The 22739-nt window shown below is 36.8% G+C and overlaps 6 protein-coding genes across 6 annotated transcripts; 4 read left to right on the top strand and 2 right to left on the bottom strand.

Annotated features, from left to right (window-relative positions):
* Positions 1 to 25: 25 nt before the first annotated feature.
* Positions 26 to 1064, bottom strand: LOC108805370 (eukaryotic translation initiation factor 1A). The gene is made up of 2 exons (XM_018577392.2): positions 904 to 1064; positions 26 to 588 (listed from the first exon to the last, which is right to left on the bottom strand). The coding sequence occupies exon 2, from the start codon at positions 581 to 583 to the stop codon at positions 146 to 148; it is 438 nt and encodes a 145-aa protein (XP_018432894.1). The 5' UTR covers positions 584 to 588; positions 904 to 1064; the 3' UTR covers positions 26 to 145.
* A 520-nt stretch (positions 1065 to 1584) lies between these two features.
* Positions 1585 to 3394, top strand: LOC108856533 (tRNase Z TRZ2, chloroplastic). Its single transcript, XM_018630359.2, has 8 exons — positions 1585 to 2056; positions 2137 to 2299; positions 2388 to 2458; positions 2532 to 2627; positions 2723 to 2836; positions 2913 to 2981; positions 3061 to 3135; positions 3216 to 3394. The coding sequence occupies exons 1-8, from the start codon at positions 1667 to 1669 to the stop codon at positions 3303 to 3305; spliced, it is 1068 nt and encodes a 355-aa protein (XP_018485861.1). The 5' UTR covers positions 1585 to 1666; the 3' UTR covers positions 3306 to 3394.
* LOC108856532 (3-oxoacyl-[acyl-carrier-protein] synthase, mitochondrial) lies at positions 3370 to 6214 on the bottom strand. The gene is made up of 14 exons (XM_018630358.2): positions 6016 to 6214; positions 5700 to 5929; positions 5408 to 5506; positions 5251 to 5322; positions 5094 to 5180; positions 4837 to 4988; positions 4678 to 4758; positions 4551 to 4584; positions 4405 to 4471; positions 4224 to 4300; positions 4045 to 4105; positions 3876 to 3958; positions 3713 to 3784; positions 3370 to 3615 (listed from the first exon to the last, which is right to left on the bottom strand). Exons 1-14 carry the CDS (start codon positions 6119 to 6121, stop codon positions 3454 to 3456), a joined length of 1383 nt encoding a protein of 460 aa, XP_018485860.1. The 5' UTR covers positions 6122 to 6214; the 3' UTR covers positions 3370 to 3453.
* A 2640-nt stretch (positions 6215 to 8854) lies between these two features.
* LOC108857181 (protein-tyrosine-phosphatase IBR5) lies at positions 8855 to 10574 on the top strand. Its single transcript, XM_018631129.2, has 5 exons — positions 8855 to 9241; positions 9476 to 9575; positions 9682 to 9739; positions 9913 to 10019; positions 10097 to 10574. The coding sequence occupies exons 1-5, from the start codon at positions 8999 to 9001 to the stop codon at positions 10366 to 10368; spliced, it is 780 nt and encodes a 259-aa protein (XP_018486631.1). The 5' UTR covers positions 8855 to 8998; the 3' UTR covers positions 10369 to 10574.
* A 2139-nt stretch (positions 10575 to 12713) lies between these two features.
* LOC108834368 (GDSL esterase/lipase At2g04570) lies at positions 12714 to 14554 on the top strand. The gene is made up of 2 exons (XM_018607700.2): positions 12714 to 13133; positions 13629 to 14554. Exons 1-2 carry the CDS (start codon positions 12762 to 12764, stop codon positions 14310 to 14312), a joined length of 1056 nt encoding a protein of 351 aa, XP_018463202.2. The 5' UTR covers positions 12714 to 12761; the 3' UTR covers positions 14313 to 14554.
* Positions 14555 to 15655: 1101 nt separating this feature from the next.
* Positions 15656 to 18374, top strand: LOC108856487 (BTB/POZ domain-containing protein At2g04740). The gene is made up of 4 exons (XM_018630297.2): positions 15656 to 16263; positions 16798 to 17492; positions 17576 to 17709; positions 17854 to 18374. Exons 1-4 carry the CDS (start codon positions 15792 to 15794, stop codon positions 18188 to 18190), a joined length of 1638 nt encoding a protein of 545 aa, XP_018485799.1. The 5' UTR covers positions 15656 to 15791; the 3' UTR covers positions 18191 to 18374.
* The last annotated feature ends 4365 nt before the right edge of the window (positions 18375 to 22739 follow it).

Genomic DNA, 22739 nt, shown 5'->3' on the forward strand with positions numbered 1-22739 from the left:
ATTCACTGCAAAGCCCAAACCAAACTAAAGAACATAATAGTTGTAAAGTATACTCTTCTGTAAACTCAGAAGTCATGCGTCTCAAACTGACAATACAAAGCTGCCAGAAAAGGTTTAAAGCAAAAACAAAAACCAAACAAACACCTTAGATCCTATCGATATCCTCGTCCTCAAAATCAATAACATCATCAGCGCCATTCTCCTCATCATCGTCAAGATCACCAGCAATACCTTCGTTGAGACGAGTGTTCTCGGGAAGCTCACCATAGGCCTTGAGAAGCCTCGCCTCGTCAGACATGTACTTGAGGATGACATCAGCCTTGTCATCCTGGTAGTCTCTCAGACCGACAAGTATGATATCACCTGCCGCGATCCAAACCTTCTTGTGCATCTTGCCGCGGATGTGGCAGAGACGTTTGGTGCCGTCGATGCACATGCACTCGCATCTCCCGTTGCCGAGCATGCGAAGGACTTGCGCGTACTCTTGTCCGTCTTCTTTGAATATAAGCTCACGCTTCTCGTCATCAGCTTCGTTCTTTCCTCTCTTCCTGTTCTTTCCTCCCTTTCCCTTGTTCTTCGGCATGGTAACTGCCAAAAAAATATAAATAATAGACAAATGATTCAGTTCACGGTTCTGTCTTAAAAAAAGCAAAAAAAACAAAACTATCTCTAAGAAACAAAAGCAGATTCTAGAGAAGAATCTAAAAAAACAAACACGTGTGATTCAATACGTATTCTTCCTCGATTGTAATAATCGAAACCCTAGTTACACGAATCAAACCAAGAGGTAGCAATAAATTAAATAGACCTTCGCCGCCGATTCAATTACTGATTACGAAGAGCGTGAACCCTAAAAATCTAGAGGTAAGAGATGAAATGAATAGCATAGAAGACGAGACTTACCAGCTAAGAAGCGATCTGAGATAAAGCTGAGAAGAAAACCTCTTGGATGAGATGAGAGATTCGGAGATTCTCTTTGAATTTGGATCAACAACGTTTTCTGAAGACGTGCGGCTGCGAAAGACCTTTTTATCGATGTCTCTAGACAAGTCGGTGCTTTGTTATTTTAATACCCCTTTGGTTTAGGTTTTATTACCGAACAATGCCATTCATTTCAGTTTGACACACGGTCTGGGCCTTGGTTTTGGTCTAAATTCAGATCGGTTCGGTCTGGATATTTCAGTTATAAAAAAAAAAGAAACAAATTTAAATCCAAACAATTATGTCCGGTTCTGATTAGGTAAGCGATCTACTGAATTTGAGTTTTGTAAAAGAAATATTCAAACTGAAATATACTATTTCGTATTTTAGTCCAATTTTCATTGGTTAACTTTTAATAAGTAATTCTAGTATCTAAATTAAATTTAATAAAAGTTAAGTGTTGGATACTTGGATACAACAAAAAAAAATTTCCTCAAGATTGATTAGATGCACCAGTTTTTTTTTTAAAAACAATATTTTTAAATAAGTCTAATTTCAGAAATAATTTTTATGTTTGGGTTTCGACCAGAAAAAATATCGGTTTGTATTAAAAAAATTCGGTTTGGTTAGGGATTTTTCCTATTATCTTTTTATTTTGTTCCCCTCATCACTAGTCTTCAGTGCAAACGAGAGAGAAACCCAAAAACCTCTGCAAAAACCTTTTTCTATCCATCCGGAAAAAAGGATGCAGCTTTCGGTTCCAATTTCACCTTCCAACTTCTTCCCTTTCCCCAATCGACACGTCCCTCCCCCGATTCACCTCCTCCCCGCGCCGCAGCACACGCATCATCACCACCGCGCCGGTTTCTCGACTCCACCCGTCAGAGTCTCCGGCTACTTCTCCTCCATAAGCCGAGCGATCGAGGAGGAGGAAGAGTACCGCAAGGCGCGCGCCGCCGTTAACCGCAAAGGCGTCGAGCTGGACGGTTACGCCGTGGAGGGAATCTCCGTGGGAGGCCAAGAGACCTGCGTCATCGTCCCTGAGCTCAAATGCGTCTTCGATATCGGGAGGTGTCCTTCGCGCGCCATCCAGCAGAAGTTCCTTTTCATCACTCACGCTCATCTCGATCACATCGTCAGAGACCTCAATCTCTCTCTTTAAGTTTTCAACTATTTTGAATGGATAAGGTATTGAATTGATGATGATTCTTTCAGGGAGGTCTACCGATGTATGTAGCGAGCCGTGGGTTATACAATCTAGAGCCACCTAAAATATTCGTGCCACCGTCCATTAAAGAAGATGTTGAGAAACTCCTTGACATTCACAGGTCTATGGGTCAAGTTGACCTCAACGTTGAACTCATTCCACTCCACGTTGGTATGATTATGAAACATACTTACTCAAAAAAACCAGTTTTCTACTCTTAAATGTTATAAAAAAAAACATGAGAGTTTGTTATATGTAGGTGAAACATATGAGTTACGGAATGACATTGTCGTTAGACCTTTTGCAACTAACCACGTCATACCAAGCCAGGTTCTACTACACGTTTTTATCAGGGAGACAAGTGTAGTCTTTTTCTAATGCTCTAATGGCTTCCTTCTCTCAGGGTTATGTTATCTACTCGGTCAGGAACAAGTTGAAGAAGCAGTATGGTCACCTTAAAGGCAAACAAATCGAAAAGATTAAAAAATCTGGCGAACAGGTTTGTTTGTTTGTTTCTTATGAAAGCCATAATTGTCTGTTGATGTGAAAAAGGGAAAAAGAAAAACACACATATTATGTTGTACTTAATTACAGATTACAGACATGATATTATCCCCTGAGATAGCTTTCACTGGAGATACAACTGCTGAGTATATGCTTGACCCTCGTAACGCTGATGCTTTGAGGGCTAAAGTTCTTATAACCGAGGTCCTTGCTTTCTTACTTCAAATTCTATTAACGAATTTAGCTACTACAGCTTCTGAGCTTTTAATATATTTGGCAGGCTACCTTCTTGGATGAAAGTTTTAGTAATGAGCATGCGCAGTCACTCGGTCACACTCATATATCTCAGGTTTATGATCCATCCTATTTTATGTTCAAACATTCGTAGAACTACACTGTAAAAGGATCTTTCCACGGACAATTTGCAGATAATTGAGAATGCAAAATGGATCCGGAGCAAAACTGTGTTGCTAACGCATTTCTCATCACGTTACAATATAGAGGTGATAGTCTCATTTGACGTCATGTTCTTAGTTAGTATAGTTGTTACCATGTATTTCATCATATACTTGTAATGGGGCAGGAAATTCGCGAAGCTGTGCTCAAGTTGCAATCAAAAGTGTCCGCAAAAGTCGTTCCTCTTACAGAAGGATTCAGGTCAAGGTATTCTTGAAAGAGTGCAAGCTATTAGTGTGATTCAAAACCATCTTTATCAACTAATGTAAGTTAACAAGGAGAAATGGAAAGAAATATATTCATTGATTGCAACTGAAGAAAGATGGGTACAAAACTTTTGCCATGTTGTGTTTTACACTTTAACTTTAGATTGAGGCAAAGAGCAAAGATGCATTTGTTCCACCAAACCCAAAAGAATTCGACATTGCGGTCTTAATTTGCATCTCTTTCGAAGTGGTTAAAGGCGTGAAACTCTTGTCGAAGATGGGATCTGGATTCTTGACATTTAGAGTCAGAGGAGCAACTCCCTACAAATTTTTTTTTTTAGTTTCTTGGTTTGGTTACAAACCTTTTTCAATCATTAAACAAGAACACATGACAAGACTAAGAAATGAGAATGCTCACGTGGTGTATAGCAAGGACGCTGAATATAGCTTCCACAGCTCCAGCTGCTCCAAGAAGATGACCAGTAGCTCCCTTTAGGCCAAACCAATCAAACTCTTATTTATAGTTGTTGACACAGTTACTACTTAATACAAAAACATCATCATTAGGCATTTTTTTTAACCTTGGTGGAGGAGAAAGCCAATGTGCCTGAAGTGGCGTGATCAGAGAATACGGTCTTTATAGCCCTTGCTTCCACAGCATCGCCTAAAAAAAATTAGATGCAGAGTTATTATCAATTGAATTGTAATACTAAAAAGAATCAACAAAAAAAAAATCTCAATCTGTTTTACCTATTGGGGTTGATGTTGCGTGTGCGTTTACATAATCAACTTCATTTGGACACAAACCAGACTGAAAAGTCACGGACAGTAAAAGTCAAATCACTAGAATTCAAACCGATGAAAAAAAAAAACAAACATAAAAATGATCAACAGAAACCATTCTATAAGCTACCGCAAACGGAGCTTACCTGTCTTAAGGCACGTGTCATGGCCAGAACAGCTCCCTTTCCATCTTCAGGAGGTTGAGTAATATGGTGTGCATCGCCTAAATGCCAAGAAGATACATTCTTATAAAATCTCAAAAATATGTTTTAGTATTATCTACGGAAGATCAAACTTTGTTTTTTTTCTGTAATGTATGAGCCTAACCTGACATCCCATATCCACAAAGCTCAGCATAAACTTTTGCTCCACGTCTTTTTGCATGCTCAAGTTCCTATTGTTTATAACCAGAAAAATCAGAAGAGACTAAAGCCAAGAAAACAGCTGTGAGGATGATCACTTTAGAGTCTCACCTCCAATACTATAACCCCTGAGCCTTCCCCTATCCTGAAACAAAATTAAAAAAATGTTATATGATGACCTCAACATTCTCCTCCAAAACATATTATTTCAAATAAGCAACCAAAGAATGCAACTCACACAAAACCATCCCGGCCGCAATCAAAAGGCCGTGAAGCTTCTTGCGGTGATGAGTTAAACTTAGTCGACAAAGCTCTTGATCTGGACAGAGAAAAGATAACAATGACTTTCCAAGAGAATTTTTTTTTAACGGAAGCACACACAAAGCATGTTAGTTACCTGGAGAATCCAGCAACGGAGAGAGCATCAATGCTGGACTCGGTTCCACCTGCTACCATAACATCTGCATCTCCAAACTGAATCATCCTAGTGGCATCGCCTATAGAGTGCGCACCAGTAGCGCAAGCTGTCACAGCAGCATGGTTTGGCCCCTATAATCAAAAAGCACGACAATGCTATGTTTTCATTAATCTAAGATGTTCGTTCATACTGTTTTTATGATACAAAAGTAAAACAAAAAGACTTTTAAAACAAACCTGGAAACCGTACTTCATGCTCACGTGACCAGATGCCATGTTTACTAATATCTTTGGGATGAAAAAGGGACTAAGCCGCCGCAGCCTCTGCATCACCATAATCGTTTAACGATGTGATACACAGAAACTTCATGAGCCATACAGAAATGTCTCTAACCTTTTCACAAATCATCTGCGCTGCCTCTACAATGTCACTTATACTTCCGATTCCACCACCAATAGAGACTCCCTGATATTTTCCAAGGAAACTATAAGAAATCAAACCAAACAAAAAAAAGAAAAAGATAGGTAGAAGTAAATCATTCATACTTAACTGTTCTTTCTTTTTCATCCTCTTCGGTTGGTAACCACTCTGCATCTCTCAAGGCTTCATCAGCAGCACATAAAGCATATCCAATGAACTTCGCAATTGCCTCCAGGATCCAAAAAAAAAATGCATTATAATATAACCTTTAATTATATGAACATATCTGACAAAACACATCAAGCTTCCAAAAGAACATGAAGAAACCACATTTAAGCTTTGGTTATGACATGAAACTTGACTGTGTTGCTAGTAACTCTGTCCTAATAACCTTCAAATCTAGAGAAGAAGAAAGAAGATACCTTGGAGTTAAGCCAAAGACCTTGATCAAATTGACCTGGGTTTGTTCCGTATGGCACAAAGGCGGCAACTTTAGAGGAAAGCTGATCAAAAGTATACAACTTTGTCTCTTCATCAAACGAACTCATCTTGAGATCATCAGGTGTCAATCCTCTTATCCCACTTTCTCCACCGACCAAACGCCTCCATGTTGTCTCAACGCCTCTTCCAAGTGGAGTCACCATTCCTAGACCTGAAGGAAAAAAAGTTCAATCAGAGGAGTTTGCAGGTACAAAGCATGTGTAAAAAGACATGGAAGGCTTTGAATGAGACGGAGACCTGTGACAACAACACGGCGATGTGAGGATGAAGAAGAAGAAGAGGATGTAGAAATGAAGCGGAAGCGAGTTGAGTTCAAGTTTCTACGAAGAAACGAGGTCGCCATTTCACGCGCAGAGACGACGGCGATGATGGCTGGCTGGATACGACGGCGAGAAAGAGGAGCAGGGGCTTTGTTTTTTTTTTTGTTTATCTTGAATAAGAACCGTTCGATTGTTTAGTTAACCGGTGGTTTTGCCAATCAATCGGTAAGTCAGGAATACCTAATGCAACTGCAAATAATTGCAAACCAGAATGGTTATTGATTAGTTGGATGGAGCGCTGACTCCCCACAAGAAGTCATTCAATTTCTAGTTTCTACCTTTAGTAAAAGTGTTCAAGCTTAGGGCTGGGCAAAAAGACCGAACCCAAAAAACCAAACCGAATCCGATCCGAAAAAATAGTACCAAACCCGAACCGAAATTGATAAAATACCCGAACGGGTTTAAATTTTTGGTATTTAAAGAACCGAACCCAAACCCGATCCGAACCGAAATATTTCGGGTACCCGAATATATCCGAAATAGATTAATATATCTATATATATTAACTAATTTTAGATTTAATGTATATTAAAAAGCATCCAAAAATATATGATACTTTTAAATTGTCCAAAATACTTGAAAAATATATACAAATAGTCAAAAGTACATGTCTAAATAGTTAAAATATATTCAAAACACCAATAATATTAAAAATATATATTGATTCTCATTCCAAATATTCAAAGTAAACCAATATATATATTAAGTTTTGGTATTTTAACACATGTTATTCAAATTTATATGTAATATTTATTTTTTTATAGATTTGTGAAGTTTAAAGTATATAGTGAATTTTAAAATTTTAAAAATAATTTAAATGGGTTATCCGAACCCGAACCGAACCCGCAATGATCCGAACCGAACCCGAACCAAAATTTAGAAATACCCTAATGAAGCTGAAATCTTTGATCCCGAAAACCCGAAACCCGAATAGACCCGAGCCGAATCCGAATGGATACCCGAACACCCACCCCTATTCAAGCTAGTACTGAACTCCTCCGGATCCTTTTCACTTGAATATTTCAACATCATTTTAGATTATTTGAAATTCCTTCCAACTATGGTTTCTAGAATTCAAAGTGAAAAATATTTGTAGGTCTTTTTATTCTGAGCAAATCACTCCTTTCAACATTTCTGTCTCTTATTTCATTGTACTATTGTTATTGTTGTTTATTTTACCGTTGAGTATACCTTCGATTGTAATCACTAAAATATTTTAAATTTGAATTAATAAATTTGTGTTACAAAAAAATAACTTAAAGTGTTTTAGTGGTAAAAACCCTAATTGAGAAATATCACTATACGTATTATAATAATAATAATATTGCTTACTTTGTTAACTAGTCTACAAGATTTCATACCAAATAATAATTATACTTAGACTTAATTTCTTGTGAAAACTCAAATTCACTTTAGCTGTTAGATTAATCACTGTTTCCAAAAAAACAAAAACAAGGGAAGTTGAAATTGTATTTAGTTCATGGGTGTTTAATGTGATTATTCCAAAAGTTTGTAATTATAGTTTACTTGTAAAACAATTTATAATATGTTTTAAACTTTACAATTGATTTTTAATAGGAAAACAAAAAAAAATTAAAAAGTCGATATCAACGAAGATATACGTATATCTAAAATATAAAATGAAAGATTTTGAAAAAACTAACAAATAAATGTATCATAAATTTCAAATTTATTGAGTTTTTGATTAATTTTCATATTTTAAATATTTAGGGGATTTTCTATTTGTTTGAAACAATTTTTTTATATAGGTGGTGTTTGAATATCTTGATAAATTGATTATTTTAGATTTAATTAATTAGACACATTTTTCATATTATAATTGACTTGTCTTTTTAATTAGATTTTATTTCACATGTAGAAAAATCTAAAATTAATTAAGAAAATGACATGTAATTCTAATTATGTTAATTAGTAAATTCCAGGCATCAAACTTTATTTAGAAAAAAAAACAGAACCTTCATAAGATGCAGTCTCTCTTGCTGATGATTTATGGGAAGGATCATTTTATGTTGTCTCTAAATATTCGTTTTAATCTAACCAAATCTCTATCGTCCTTTGTGCTAGTAGTATCATTGTATGCCTTATTTTATCTTTCATATATCCTTTTCTTTTTTTTAACAACTACTCCCTCCGTTTCGTTTTATAAGTCGTTTTAGAGGAAATTTTTTGTTCCAAAATATATGTCGTTTTCAATTTTCTATGTAAAATTTATTAATAATTAATGTTGTGTGACCAATAAGAATATAGCTTCTATTTTTTCATTGGTTAATTTGTGGTTAGGTAAATATTTAATGATGTTTTTGTTTAGAAAATATAAAAAATTAATGACTTTTTTAATCTCTGTGCATAGTTTTTAAACGACTTATAAAAAGAAACAGAGGGAGTATTATCTTTCATATATCCTTTAGTGTGTTCTCTTTTATTTCTGATTTCCTCCATAAAATTATAATTAATTTTGTTAACTAAAAACAGGAAAAAAGTCAAAGAAGAAAAGGTTTCATTTTGTGTTTCAGAAATTAAAAAGGAAAAAAGTTAAAGAAGAAAAGAAAAAGGAAAAAGTCTGTAAAACATAAAAAGTAAAATATGCAATAATGTAAATTTAACTTTTTCTTACAGAACTACAGAAGTGTTGCTAGATTTTACATAAATCTAACACCACGTGGCGTGTTTCTACCCGAACCGTATTTAGGCGTAAATTCAGAGTCAGAGAAGAAGAAGACAAACAAAGCCCTCTGTAATATTTTTTATTCTCTTCTCTCTCGCAGAACTAATAAGTCTCGCTACTTCTCCTTCCTTCCCCCGATCCTTCCCTTTCAAGAAAAAAAACCTTCATCTTCCTTCTACAACCCTAATTGAACCGGATCTAGGTTTTGATAATTATGAGGAAGAGAGAGAGGGAGAACCCTTGTTCGCTTTGTGGGCATTACCACAAGTACGAGGAAGGAGAAGTCTGTGGAATCTGTGGCCACCGCATGCCTGATCCCTCCGATGTGCCGGCTCCTCAAGTCCACGTCAGCGCTTTTCCGTCGGAGATCTTGCCGGAGTTTCTCTTCCTAGGGAGCTACGACAACGCCTCTCGCTCTGAGCTTCTCAAGACTCAGGGAATCTCTCGCGTTCTTAATGTGAGTTTCTTTTTTTTTTCATCGACTCTGTTTCAATTCGTATTAGGGTTAAGCTTAATTAGGTTAAAAGCTTGTTAATTTAGCTGTGTTTTGATTGGTTTTTATTCTCAATTGAATCATGGAATTGGTTTAGTCTTGACCGGGTTATTGAATTGGTTTTGTTGAATCATTGACCCATAAGAGAGTTGTAGATTATATGTTGTATTGACTCTGTTTTCTCTTTTGTTCAAACAGACTGTTCCTATGTGCCAGAATCTCTACAGGAACTCCTTCACTTACCATGGCCTCTCTGATGAAAAAGTCTTACAATTTGATGATGCTATCAAGTTCTTAGGTTTTAATTCTCATTCCCACCTCAAAAGCATTTATTTTAAAAAAATATATTTATAATTATTTGGGGTCTGATCATCTATTGTGTTGTGCTTGTTTTTACTGTGTAGACCAGTGCGAGAAGGACAAGGCACGTGTTCTTGTGCACTGCATGTCAGGGAAAAGCAGGTGAGTATCATTTATCATTCTCGTATACTCCAACTATAAACACATGCTTTGATAAATTTGTGGTTGCTTAACTTATTAGGTGTAGTTAAGACTCTTTTATTCTCTGTGATTAGAGATTAAAAACCTTTTTAAGTTTAAATTTTTTATGTTGATGTTTTTCAATTACTTGGCAGATCACCAGCGGTTGTTATTGCGTACTTGATGAAACGTAAAGGGTGGAGACTCGCTGAGAGTCATCAGTGGGTTAAGCAACGAAGACCAACTACTGACATATCTCCAGGCAAGTGCTAAACCCACACTCAAGGATTTTAAGCTAGTGAAATAGTCTGCTCATATGCTTTTTATAATAATATGCAGAGTTCTACCAACAACTGGAGGCGTTTGAGCAGGCTGTATTCGGATCAAGAGAAGGAATGATGTCGGCCATGAGTATCAACGATCCTCCAACGTTTAGTTTTGGTTTCCCAAAGGTTAACAGTGATCAAGCGCAAGTCCCTGTGTTCAACAGTGCTCCTGCTTCTTCTATATTTTCATCCCCTGCTCCAAGTATACCTCCTCAAGGGTTCACTTTTGGAGCTGCTTCACCAAAGCCAACAACCGGCGATGATATTTCCATGGATGGCTCTTAAAACCAAATCTGCAAGAACATTCCACAAAAAAAACATACCGGTTTCTTTTTTTTTTTCCTTTTTGTAAATGGATATTGGTGCACGCTTGAGAGAGTTTGGGTACGTGAGATGAATCTTTGTTGGTTTGGTGTTTTGCATCTATCTCTGTTTGCTGAAAGGAAAGCATCTTTTTCTGGTTTAATTCAATACCCTCATTGTTACTAGTATGGCAAAGGCTGGGTGTTGTCTAATAAGCTGACATTCAATATTTTTTGTCTTATAATCCTTCAATATTTACGTAAGCCCTTGAATTTATTTAGTAACGACTTAGCAAAATCTCTCATCATTCACCGTAATGAACCTTTGTAGACAGGAAAAAAATTCAAAGAAGTGAAATATTGATGTACACTAGAAGCAAATGCGCAAACCACCATAAGCAGTGGCGGAGGTAGAAATACAGTCTACCGGAGTCAAAACTATATACATATAAAACTATTGGAAGATTTGTAACTATCAAGTGGGTCAAACCACTAAAAATAAACTAATTAATCATTGTGTGTTACAGTTATATGCTTATATTGAATAAAAATTTAGAATTGATAGGGGTCAGTTGACCCACATGCTTCTTCATTGGCTCCGCCACTGACCATAAGGACCAGTAATTCAGCGCGTCGTGTTAATACTAGTAGGCTAGAACTTCATGGGTCGCAAGCGAGCTGGAAGTTAGTGGGCTGCAGTATAGCTAGCACACCCATGACTAGTTACATAGACCTCACTATACAACATAGCAAGCACACACCCATGGGAAAGGATTATCAAGAAGAAGAGGCAAAACAAAAAAAAAACAAAGCACATTGGCGATGAAGAGTACTGCCTTACTGGACATATCTCATGGAGCATTGGTCAACAGAACTAGTACATAAGAAGATAAGGAAAGCTTTCAAGAGCTACAACTCAAATCTGAGGTTCACAAGCATAATGCAAGACCTCGGTCTTTTGCACTTATTGAATTTAACTTAGTATCATTTCATGCTTTCTCTACTGCTGTTTAGACTTGTTTTTCAGATTGTTGAGTCTAGTGTTGAAGAACCACCACCATACATTAAGCTTGTCCGGAGGACACACACACAAATACGGAACATTTGTGGATTACAGAACTGAGGAACTCGTCATTCAAACAAAGATGGAAGCCACACATATTTGTTACTCTGGTGGATCACCGGAGAATCCAAGCACAGCATTAATTTGTTCTCGCATCATGTTAAACAAAGCCTACTTAAAGGTTGGATTCTTATTATTACAATCTTGTTATGTTTTGTTTAGTGTTAATGGTTAAAGTTGTAGATATATAGAAGTTGTTAATGTGCATGTTTGGCTTAGAGTTACGCTTTTACTATTGCATGCTAATGCGTTATGTTTTGATTAATGCATGAGTTTTTTTTTGTCGCTAGATTGTATTATTAAATTTTCAAGACAAAAAGTTTTAAAGAATGAGAACCAACAAAACAACATAAAAAAATGTATGTGTTTATAAATTTGTTTGGTGTGTTATGTTTTGCTTACAGACTTTGACTATTACAAACTGATGTGGACGGCGATGGTAAATTGATATTAAGAACTTGATCGTATTTGATGGTAATTAACCAATGAAAATTGATGTGAAGAACTTGATGAACATATGATGATTAAGCTCATGGAAATGTGTTAGCTTAAATTAGTGATCTTAAACATAACGATTAACAATTGTTGATTGTATTAGCATCATAAGTTAGTATTTCATCATCCCAATCAATAACTTTGACTCAAAAGCTTGGCTTTCTTTTTATTTTCGTCGGTTTGACAATTGTAGATTTTTATTGACTTTTACATTTTATTTAGATTAGCTTCAAACTCTTTTCTATGTGTGCCTTAGTGTTGTTATAAATCACTAGTTTCTATATGGATTCAATCATAAAATGTTACAAATGACATACCATTCACTTATGGTATTGTTTGCACAATAAGTTAATTGGTGGATGTGCAACCACTTAATCAAATATATCACTTAGGTATGGACGATAGATCATTCCTTTTTGTAAACTGAAACCTAACTGCAGAATTAATATATATCAATATTTCCACAACTGCAGAATTAGTATATCAATATTTCCACCACTAAAATATTTAGAGTGAATAGCAAAAAAAGAAGTCCAACGGTAAAAGACTAGTATTAATGGCGCGGCAAACGACCAAACAACAGATCATGCTGAAAATAATAATGTCTAACCAGAATTTCTCAGCATTAATTTCAACACACAACAAACCTCTCCTTATTCAATGAAACCACAGTTTCAAACACTCATGTTTTCTTATAAAGACAGACAGCTCATGGAATCACACCATCACAATCAAAATCACAAGACACAGATTACACTATGGGAAACATCAAAAGTCTTTTCACACTTCTCTTCTTCATAATAACTACGTCGCTAGCAGTAACGTTTGCCGGTAAAATACCCGCCATCATCGTGTTTGGCGACTCAACCGTTGATGCGGGTAACAACAACTACATCCCAACAGTGGCAAGAAGCAACTTTGAGCCATACGGACGGGACTTTGTTGGTGGGAAACCGACTGGGAGGTTTTGTAATGGAAAGATTGCGACGGACTTTATGTCGGAAGCCATAGGGCTCAAACCAATAATTCCGGCATACTTGGATCCTTCTTACAACATTTCAGATTTTGCAACAGGTGTTACTTTTGCTTCTGCTGCCACCGGCTACGACAACGCCACTTCCGATGTGCTGGTACGGATTTTTCTTTAATTCCCTTGTATTTATGATATATGCTACTATGCTAGCTACAGTATTTGGTATGTTACATAAATCTACTCGTCTTTATAGACATTATTTATGATTCTTGACGCAGAGTATATATAACATCTACAAGAAAATTATAAATAGTAAATCTCACAAAAAATTAAATTGTTTTTAATTATGTAAATGTCTTATAAATATTACCATACAAATTATACATATGAAATACAAAAGCATTCATTTTTATTAAAAAATATTATTAAAAAGGAGGGGTCCAGTATATAGTTTTTATTAAAAACATAACACCTACTACAAACGGATAAATATAATATTTTATATATAAAATAATTTCGTCTTTATATGTACATTTTGAGAAATAATAATTTACGATGATATTATTTCGAAGAAGATGATCGTCCAAAAGTATGTTGTCTTTACATATTGTCATACAATCTACTAATTACTTTCAATTGATGGCGATTCTAGTCGGTTCTACCACTGTGGAAACAACTTGAATACTACAAAGAATACCAAACAAAACTAGAAGCATACCAAGGAAAAGACCAAGCCACAGAAACGATAACCAACTCTCTGTACCTCATAAGCGTAGGGACCAACGACTTCCTGGAGAACTACTTTGCCTTTCCTGGACGTTCTTCTCAATACTCGGTCGATCTTTACCAAGATTTTCTAGCTGGAATCGCCAAAGAGTTTGTGAAGAAGCTACACGGACTTGGAGCTAGAAAGATTTCACTAGGTGGATTGCCTCCAATGGGATGTATGCCTTTAGAGAGAGCCACCAACATTGGCACGGGAGGTGAGTGCGTTGGACGCTTTAACGACATTGCGGTCCAGTTCAACGGCAAGCTTGAGAGGCTTGTTGAGAAGCTGAGCAAAGAGCTTTCTGGTTCCGTCCTTGTTTTTTCAAATCCCTATGAACCATTTATGCGAATCATCAAGAACCCTTCCTCTTTTGGGTTCGAGGTGGCCGCAGCTGCTTGCTGTGCGACGGGGATGTTCGAGATGGGTTATAGTTGCCAAAGGAATAACCCATTCACATGTTCAAACGCAGACAAGTATGTGTTTTGGGACTCATTTCATCCAACACAGAAGACTCATCGCATCATGGCCAATTTTCTCATGAACGACACATTCTCTGACTTCCTGTAATGATTTATGTGTGTGTGTCTGGAGAACGGATGATGGAGAGGAGAGTAATATTATTATTAGGGCTTGTCTACAGGGCTTAACTTCCCATATTTTTGATCCAATAAATTATGCACTTTGTATGTATTAAATTAGACTTTGCTTTTGTGTTAAGATGTTAAAATAGCGTAACCTATGTTTATTTCTGTACTATGGTGTGCCTATATAGCTTATTTTATTAGACAAAGAATATGCATGTGTTCTTGTTTAGGTATTCTCATTACGTTATGTTTCATCATGAAAGTTCTAAGAAGAAATTTGGTTTCAAAGTGATTTTTTTTCCACAAAGAACTAAGACCAAACAAATTTAAGTGAAATTGAACTTGGCTTAAACATTTTTTTTTTTTGTTCACTGAAGAGAATTACACATGATATGATACTAATCTGCGAGTTACGTAGAATCCCGACAAACTATCCTCTGGAGACATTAGCTAGCAGAATTACAGAACTCTCACAACACAGAAACATTACAACATAGTAACTGTTAAAGTACAAGCACAAAGCAAATACTAGATCGCAAAACACAAGATACCATGAAGAGGAACCACCGAGAAAGGAAGAAAGGAGAAAGAGTCAAAGACACACTCGCAATCCAACTTTATTAGGGATAAATCACATCTCATTATATATTGCTTTATAACTCGGTCTTTAGATCAGTTTTTTATATTGCTCATTATATTACAAAGTTACAAAATAATGAAGATTACAACAAAATTCATTACAACCTAACCAAGATTACATACTGGTCACGGAATCTTCAATGCATACTGGTAGTAAGTTTTAGTTTAAATCGTAATATCTACTATTTTTTTTTGTTAATTTCTGAACTATTTACAAAGTACCATGGATGAAGGGATCTACTCATGCAGTTTCTTTAAAAAAGTGCATGTACGAAACCATGATGGATGATCTATTCATAGACAGTATCACTGAATATATGAAAGACAAATTTAATCTACCGGAAGACGTGCTATGAGGACTCAAAGCTATTAAGCATGTAATGTTGCACAATACAAGGAAATATAACATTCTTGAAGAGTGCCGTGAACTTGATTGCAAAATTGATATGAATTGAAGAAAGTTTTGTTGAGAACCCCATTTCCCGCAAAGTAAAGTAAAAAGTTTTTGATATCGGTATTGGAGATGTTTGAACTGAACCGATCTTGACCCTGAACCGAGTAGAACCGACTCTAAATCAAATTAGAGTCCGCCCTACTAACGAAAAGCGTTGGATTTGTTATTACTAAACTCTGTCGTGTCTCTTTTCGTTAATAATAACAAAAAGCGTTTAAGTAAAACATCAAAGAAAAAACAAAACAACCACGGAAAGTAACGAGAATGCACATAGCTTCTTCACCACTTCCTCCCTCCTCTTAGGGTTTAATGCGCTTCCCTCTTAAATCGCCGATTCCCTGAGTTAACTCGTCGGAAAAAACCCCTCCGATGGAGAATTCGCCGTCCTGGACACTCGAATCGGACCTAGAGGATCTAGACATCGACCTCCAGGACTACGGCCCCTCCCTGCCTCCCAAAAGAGTCCCCAACGGAGACATCTTCGAAGCCTCCCGCGCCGGAGACGTCGACAGGCTCCGCTACCTCCTCGAGACCGGAGTCAACGTCAACGCTCGCGACCGCTGGGACTCCGTCGCTCTCTACTACGCCTGCCTCACCGGCCGCCTCGACGCCGCTCGCCTGCTCCTCGAGAACGGCGCCATTTGCTCGGAGCACACTTTCGACGGCGATCGCTGTCACTACGCTTCTCTCAACCTAAGGATCAGGAAGCTTCTCAAGGCCTTCGAGGCTCGTCCGCCTCCGCTTGCTCCCTTGCAAGCTTCTCTTAGGGATACGTTTCTCGGTTGCCGCCACAATCGAGCTTATTTAAAACAAGATTCCGATGCTAACGTTGATGTTTCTGGTATGCCTTCTCCGAGATCAATTAAGCTCTCGAATCCAATTCAATACATGTTAGTTGATATGTATGAGATGACGGTTAAGGTTGAGTTCTTTAATCGTTCAGCACATTGTAGTGGACTAGTTGTAGACAGAGCCGGTCCTCGGTCCTGAGCAGAGCCGAATGAAACTATAAATTCTCAAATTTGTAAAATGTAAATAATAAAAAATTGTTGAATCATTTACTAAATCGCCTACCGCCCCTAAAATCTCAGGGCCGACCTCTTGTTGTAGTACATTGTAGTTGTAGACAGTGGCCGGTCCTAGGCAGAGCCAAATGAAACTGTAAACTCTCAAAATTTGTAAAATAAAAAAATAAAAACAATTGTTGAATCATTTACTAAATCGCCTACAGTTCCTAAAATCTCAGGGCCGGCCCCTTGTTGTAGAGATGTTTACTGAGATAAGGCGTGGATGTATGTATCCTCTTGTGCTTGTTAGCTTTTTGTATTTAGTCAAAAAAGACTGACGCATGATGAGAACGTTTTGCAATTTTCAGTTTCAGTTGATGAGATGGGTAGTTCAAGCTACTTCCCACCGGACGTGGTATTCTTCGTTCAAGGCAGACCAATCGAAGCGCACAGGGCTATCTTAAGCGCTCGGTCTCCGTTCTTCAAGCAGAAGTTTGAGAACGAGTGGAAAGAGCGGATAGAAGTCAGGTTCTCCAAAGAGAAGCTTTCGTATCCTGCTCTCTCTAGCCTCATCCACTTCTTCTACTCTGATAGGCTGGAGATATCGGTCGACGACATGGAAGATCTGGTTAGGATCTGCAGAGTCTGCAGATGCGAGTCGCTGCAGAAGATCGTCGAGAAGGAGCTGATTCACCAGAGATACGCCGAGTACAAGACGCATAGGGATCTTGATAGCTCCATGAAACGGTTTATCTTGCAGGGTGTATCCCTTCCAGAGGAAGACAGGCTTCCTGCTTCCTTGCGTAGGATTCTTGGAGTGGATAGCCTTGCTGATGTTTGTGTTAGAGTAGATAGAAGGAGTTATTATTGCCATCAAGTGATACTAGCGTCGAGGTCAGAGTACTTCAGAGCGAGGTTGTCCCGAGTTAATGATTTTCACGAGGGCAAGAATGGTTTTCCGGGTCTTCCGTTTCTAGAAGAACATGATTTGAGCGCAGAGGCTTTCGAGAAGATGATTGAGTATATGTACACTGATGGCTTGAAGGAGATCAGTCCAGATCAGGTTTTAAAAAAAAACTTGTTTGCGCCATTTTGGTAAAATTTGGAAAGTGTGTTTAAATTTTTGATAGTTTGTTCGTTTTGCAGGCTGAGGAGATCTTTGATGTTGCATCTCGCTACTTACTGTTTCCTCTTAAACGTGCTGTTGCTGACGCCTTGTTGCCTCACTTGGAATCTGCCACACCTGCTGAGCTCTGTCATTGGCTTGTTTTGTCTGATATGTATGATTTTTCTTCTTGTTTATTAAAGTTTGTTCACTACTAGTTGTGGGAGTTAAAAACATCGTGTCTCTATGTCTATAGTTTCATGCGTGAAGCTCGTTTTGATGATATTGATTCTAGTGGATTCGTATTTGAATGGTATAGGTACGGCGTGTTGAAGATAAGAGAGTACTGTCTAGACTTGGTTGCTTGTAATTTCGAGGCGTTTGTGGAAACCAGAGAGTTCAGGGCAATGCTATTAACGTTGCCTCCACCGTCAGGGGACTCTTCGCTTCGAACCACTGTTCCCAGTGCACCAGGTGCAACGATGACGGCAGACCAAGGGAATGTGCTCGATGATCTGAGAGAGAAGTGGCTTGAAGCAGAGGCTTTAGAGCTTGACATGAGAGACGAGAGTGCTTTGGTTTTCGATAAGCGCCTCAGAATGCTTGTGGAAATGGCCGAGCAAGAGAGATCAGAGTCAGAAGCTGAGGACAACTAAGACACCGGTCCTCCTTAAGAGTCTGGTGGAGACAAGTTTTGAGTCTGTTTTGTTTTCATATACAGTATATACTTTCACTTACTTTCTCAGAATCTTATATAGAACCTTTCAAGTATTTCTTTACACAAACAATCAAACATACTATTAGATGTTGATAATATAATTTCGTTCTCTTGTCTCTTTAGTCTCTGATTTGATTTCTCATTTATAAGAAATGATTTGTAACAAGGACCGATAGGACAATCTCACATCCAAGAGTTTGCGATGACCCACAGAATCAAATATATATATTTACACAATATGTATCAGATTGTGTTTGTAATTTTGTATGAACAATCTCTCTATTGTTGATTACACAATATGTAACAGATTATACATCTCCACGGATTAAACAAATATCACTAATTCACTATCTGACTCGTTCCTGTCTCTTACATTTCTCTAGCTCTTAATCTCATCCTTATTACAACAAGCCCAAACAAAACTTGAGCCTATCTTAATCTCAGCATAGCGCATCACAGATACATAAGAGCATAACCCAGTAACCACGGGAAGAGAGGAGTTTATATAAGAGTGGCCGGTAGGAACAAAAAGATGTGGTAGTCATCTAGCACGATGGTAAAAATAACCTCATTCTGTATTGTCGAGAACGGGAATAAACAGATGGCGAGAAAGAGATGAAAAGTGGCTGTATCAAAATAGTTATAGTTCCTAAAAGGAACCATAGGAAATTCTTTGGCTATTAAATATATTTTTTTTTGTAGTTTTAGCTAATTCTTAAAAGAATTGGAACGTAAGTTTGTATCAGAACCAGCAAATATATTTACATAAAGAGTTTGGCTGAAAGAACAGAGAGAAAACAGATCTTGGTTTCGTTGGTGGTCGACTCCGGTGGCTCACACAGCACCGGAGTCGGGTTTCGTGGTCTTATTCTCAGGTTGTTTTCCTTATTCTGCTTGCTCTTTGAAGGTGTGGTGAGGATCTGTCTGGCTTGTGGGTTGTGGAGATTCCGGCGTGAAGGACCGTGACGGCGCGTGGAGAGCGATTTCGGTGTCCAACGGTTAGGGGTTGATCTTATCTAGATGTGGAAGACGTGTGCGATGTCTTTTCGCCGGTATCAGAGAGTTTGGTACTCTTTTGAATCCCTAGATCTACTCGCCCCTCTTCCAGTAGTTTGTGCTCTTGGTGCCTTCTTGTTTGGACTTTATCTTCCTTGTAGTGGATCCTGGATCCTTGCTAGCTTTTCTTAGGGTTTCGTTAAGTTGTGGATTTTGTCTTCTCTGCTGGATTGTATCCGATTAATCTTTGATGGAGTGTAGAGTTTGCTTAGTTGGTCTTTGATTCTGCAACGGTGTAGCAGGCTTCGTAGTGGTGTGTGTTGAGCAGGTGTAGGTTAGTGTCGAGAAGAAGCTGGTTTCAGGGCAACTCTTCATCTCTCTGTCTCTTAGGAGCCCTTCTCCCATTCCTTGAATAAGTGTGTTTTCCTGGTCTGTCTCTGGTCTCTATTATCCTCGGTGGCTTCTTGAAGTTGAAGCAATAGAATGAGGTTGTGGCTTTGAAGCGTCCAGATGAAGGTTCTGTTGAGAAGGGGTTTTTACCGGTTGTTGCTTCTGTTTGGTTTCTGTCTTGGTTTCGTCAAAATGGTTCGTGTGGTTCTTGCTGTGTCATCGTGGACGGGTGGTTCAGATGAAAGTTGCTGCTCTCCATGAAGAAGTCCTTAACGGTGTGTGCTCTCTTGCTTTTCATGGCAAGACATCCGGCTGGTCATAGTCAATTAAGTTCTTTTTCTACTATCTCCTATTGGGTTGTTTCTGGATTCAGTTAGCTAGTTGGAGGAGTGTAGTATCTTGGCTATTGTTCTGTTTAAGTGCTCATATCTAGTCTTTTGAGCTTTAGTCTCCCTCTTTTGGGTTTGGTTTCTGGAGATCTTGTTGTGGTCTGCCAATTTTAGTATTTAATCTTGTATGACTCAATGTTATCAATGAAAATCATCAGATGGAAAAAAAAAAAAAAAGTTTGTATCAGAACTGACAGAGATAGGTCATTGCTGATGTACTTGTTCCCCACTTTAAGACTTATTAGATTACAATTGGGTATCCCTTATCCGGTGGCCGATTTCTTAAAACTCAAGTTAGGGAACATTCCACTTCAATGTCTCACGAGGTTGAGTAGGTCTCTTAGTATATGAGTTTTCCACATATATGGCCAAAATTTAGGAGTCCAAGAGGTCCAAGAAAAACGACTTAATTCCCAAACATAAATTCGAATATTGATGCATTGAGGTAAGAAATGTGTAATCATCTTTCCATAAAATCTTGCTTGGGTTTCTAGTTTAAGAGTTATTTTAATTTGTAAATTTTTAGAGAGATCAAAACAGGTTATCAGTGAAAGCTAATTTAACCTCTTTCTTTTGTAGAATGTAAAAGTTAATTTCTCAACAAAAAAACGTTTTTTATAAGGAATGCATTCTCCCTGGTACTTGAACAATAGAAGGAATACAACTTCCACATCAACGGTTTGCTTCCACATAGTGGGGACTGGCCTACTCGGTAAGGATTTCGGGACGGCTGTATAATGATATGATGCCGTTTAATTATGCATGATTAGCTGTCTTGCCCCAGGAGTGGAGTGTGAGTTAATGATTAAAAGTTGTGTTTGAGGGTTGGATGATTATATCCTACGTGGTCACTCACCTTCAACAACAACCTCCATTGAAAAATAAATTTAAGCTCGTCCGGACAAAAATAATATATCTGTAACAATAGGCTCAAGCTGTTCGTATATCTTGGACGGTGAGATAAAACATGATAATATTAATGTCTTCATGGCAATGCATGAATCTTATTCAACAAAAAAATGCATGAATCTTATTGAACAAAAAGATGCACGAATCTTATACCGAGTCTATATTCGCATACAATACTAATATTCTTGAATGCAAATATACACTTCATATTTATTCAAATACAAAAATAACTTAAAAAGTAATGAAAAATATTTTACGATTGTAATCCTAAAATCTGTAAAAAAAACAAAGTCCTATGAGTAAGTTTTGTTTTTTTAAGCAAAAAAAAAATTAGGAAGTCTGCTTACAAATTTAATTTTATAATCAAACTATAAATTTGAAAATTATTTTGACCAAAAATAAATTTAAAACATGTAGATATAAAAAATAAAATCATGTAAATTAAAATTAAGAAAATCGTATAGTTATGAATTGGATGAAATAAAATGGATTTTAAATCATGTTTGTCAATTGGTTAGAGTTTGGTATATATGTTGAAGTTAGAATGTTTATATCTTCACAATATGTTCCACACATCATAGCCGAAAATAAGTGTAAGTGAATCAGCTTCTTGCTCGCTTTGTTTGCTGCTGTTCCCTTTGTCTTTGGGTTTCTTCTTGTGTATCAGTCTCAGCTCGATCTCTCATTTCAGGCGTTTTAAGATCGTGTATCGCTACTATAGTCATGTTTGATTTGATATCAAACTGAACGGTTATAATATCAATTGCTTTTGATTTCATGTTTTTATCTTTTTACCGTGGAATCAAGTTTAGTGGCTTTATTTTCTTAATCACACTTTGTAAACTTCAATGTTCATTTTTTGAAATAATATTTACATATTTAGCAAAGAAACAGGTGTAAGGAATCATTTTCCGAATCCCCTATATATTAATCCTGGAACATTGCAACATTGTTTGGTAGCCACGTGTCATCACGAGAATTATTCTGAGGATTGTTAGAGAAATAAGTTGGTCCATCTACACATATATTATAGTTTTTATTAAATAACTATTAAATCAATTATTAATATACAAAAGAATATTCTCTATTGTTTCCTTAAATAAAAGCTACGGAACTTCCTAATATGATTGACATATATATATCACCATTAATGATTATGAATAATAAAGATTTGATAATAATTTTTATCCTCTATACTTTTCGTTTAATTTTATTTGTTAAAATAAATTAAACAATCACATTAAGCATATAATAAAAAAATTATATTTTTTCTTATATAGTTGTATTTCGAATTTTTTAAAACGATTATAAATTACTAAAAATGGTACAAGCCTCACATTGAAAATTTTGTGATCAATGGTAACTTTTTTTCAGTTCAGCCTATCGTTTTTAATGGGTCTTGAACATTTTTTAATGATTAACTAAATAAATCACGTACATAAAAGAAAGTGTTTTGGTTTAAAAATTGTTGCATACCCAAAATCAGTATGAACCATCGTCACTTTCATTTAAAATTTGGTTACAATAAAAATATATGGTTGGGAAAAAAATCCGAATCCAAATAACCGAACCAAATCCAATCTACAAAATAGTATAGAACTTTAGATGCCAAAAAAAAAATAGTATAGAACTTTAATCAATTTGGTTAGATATCTGAACATGTTTAAAATTTTGGTATCTAAAAACCAGAACCGAACCCGATTCAGACCAAAATATTTTGGGTATCCGAGTATATTCGAATCACTTTTATATACTTAAATATATTATTTAAAAAAATTAATATCTCAAAGAAATATACAAAAT

Source organism: Raphanus sativus, chromosome 5 (assembly GCF_000801105.2).
Source record: "Raphanus sativus cultivar WK10039 chromosome 5, ASM80110v3, whole genome shotgun sequence".
Lineage (NCBI taxonomy): Eukaryota > Viridiplantae > Streptophyta > Magnoliopsida > Brassicales > Brassicaceae > Raphanus > Raphanus sativus.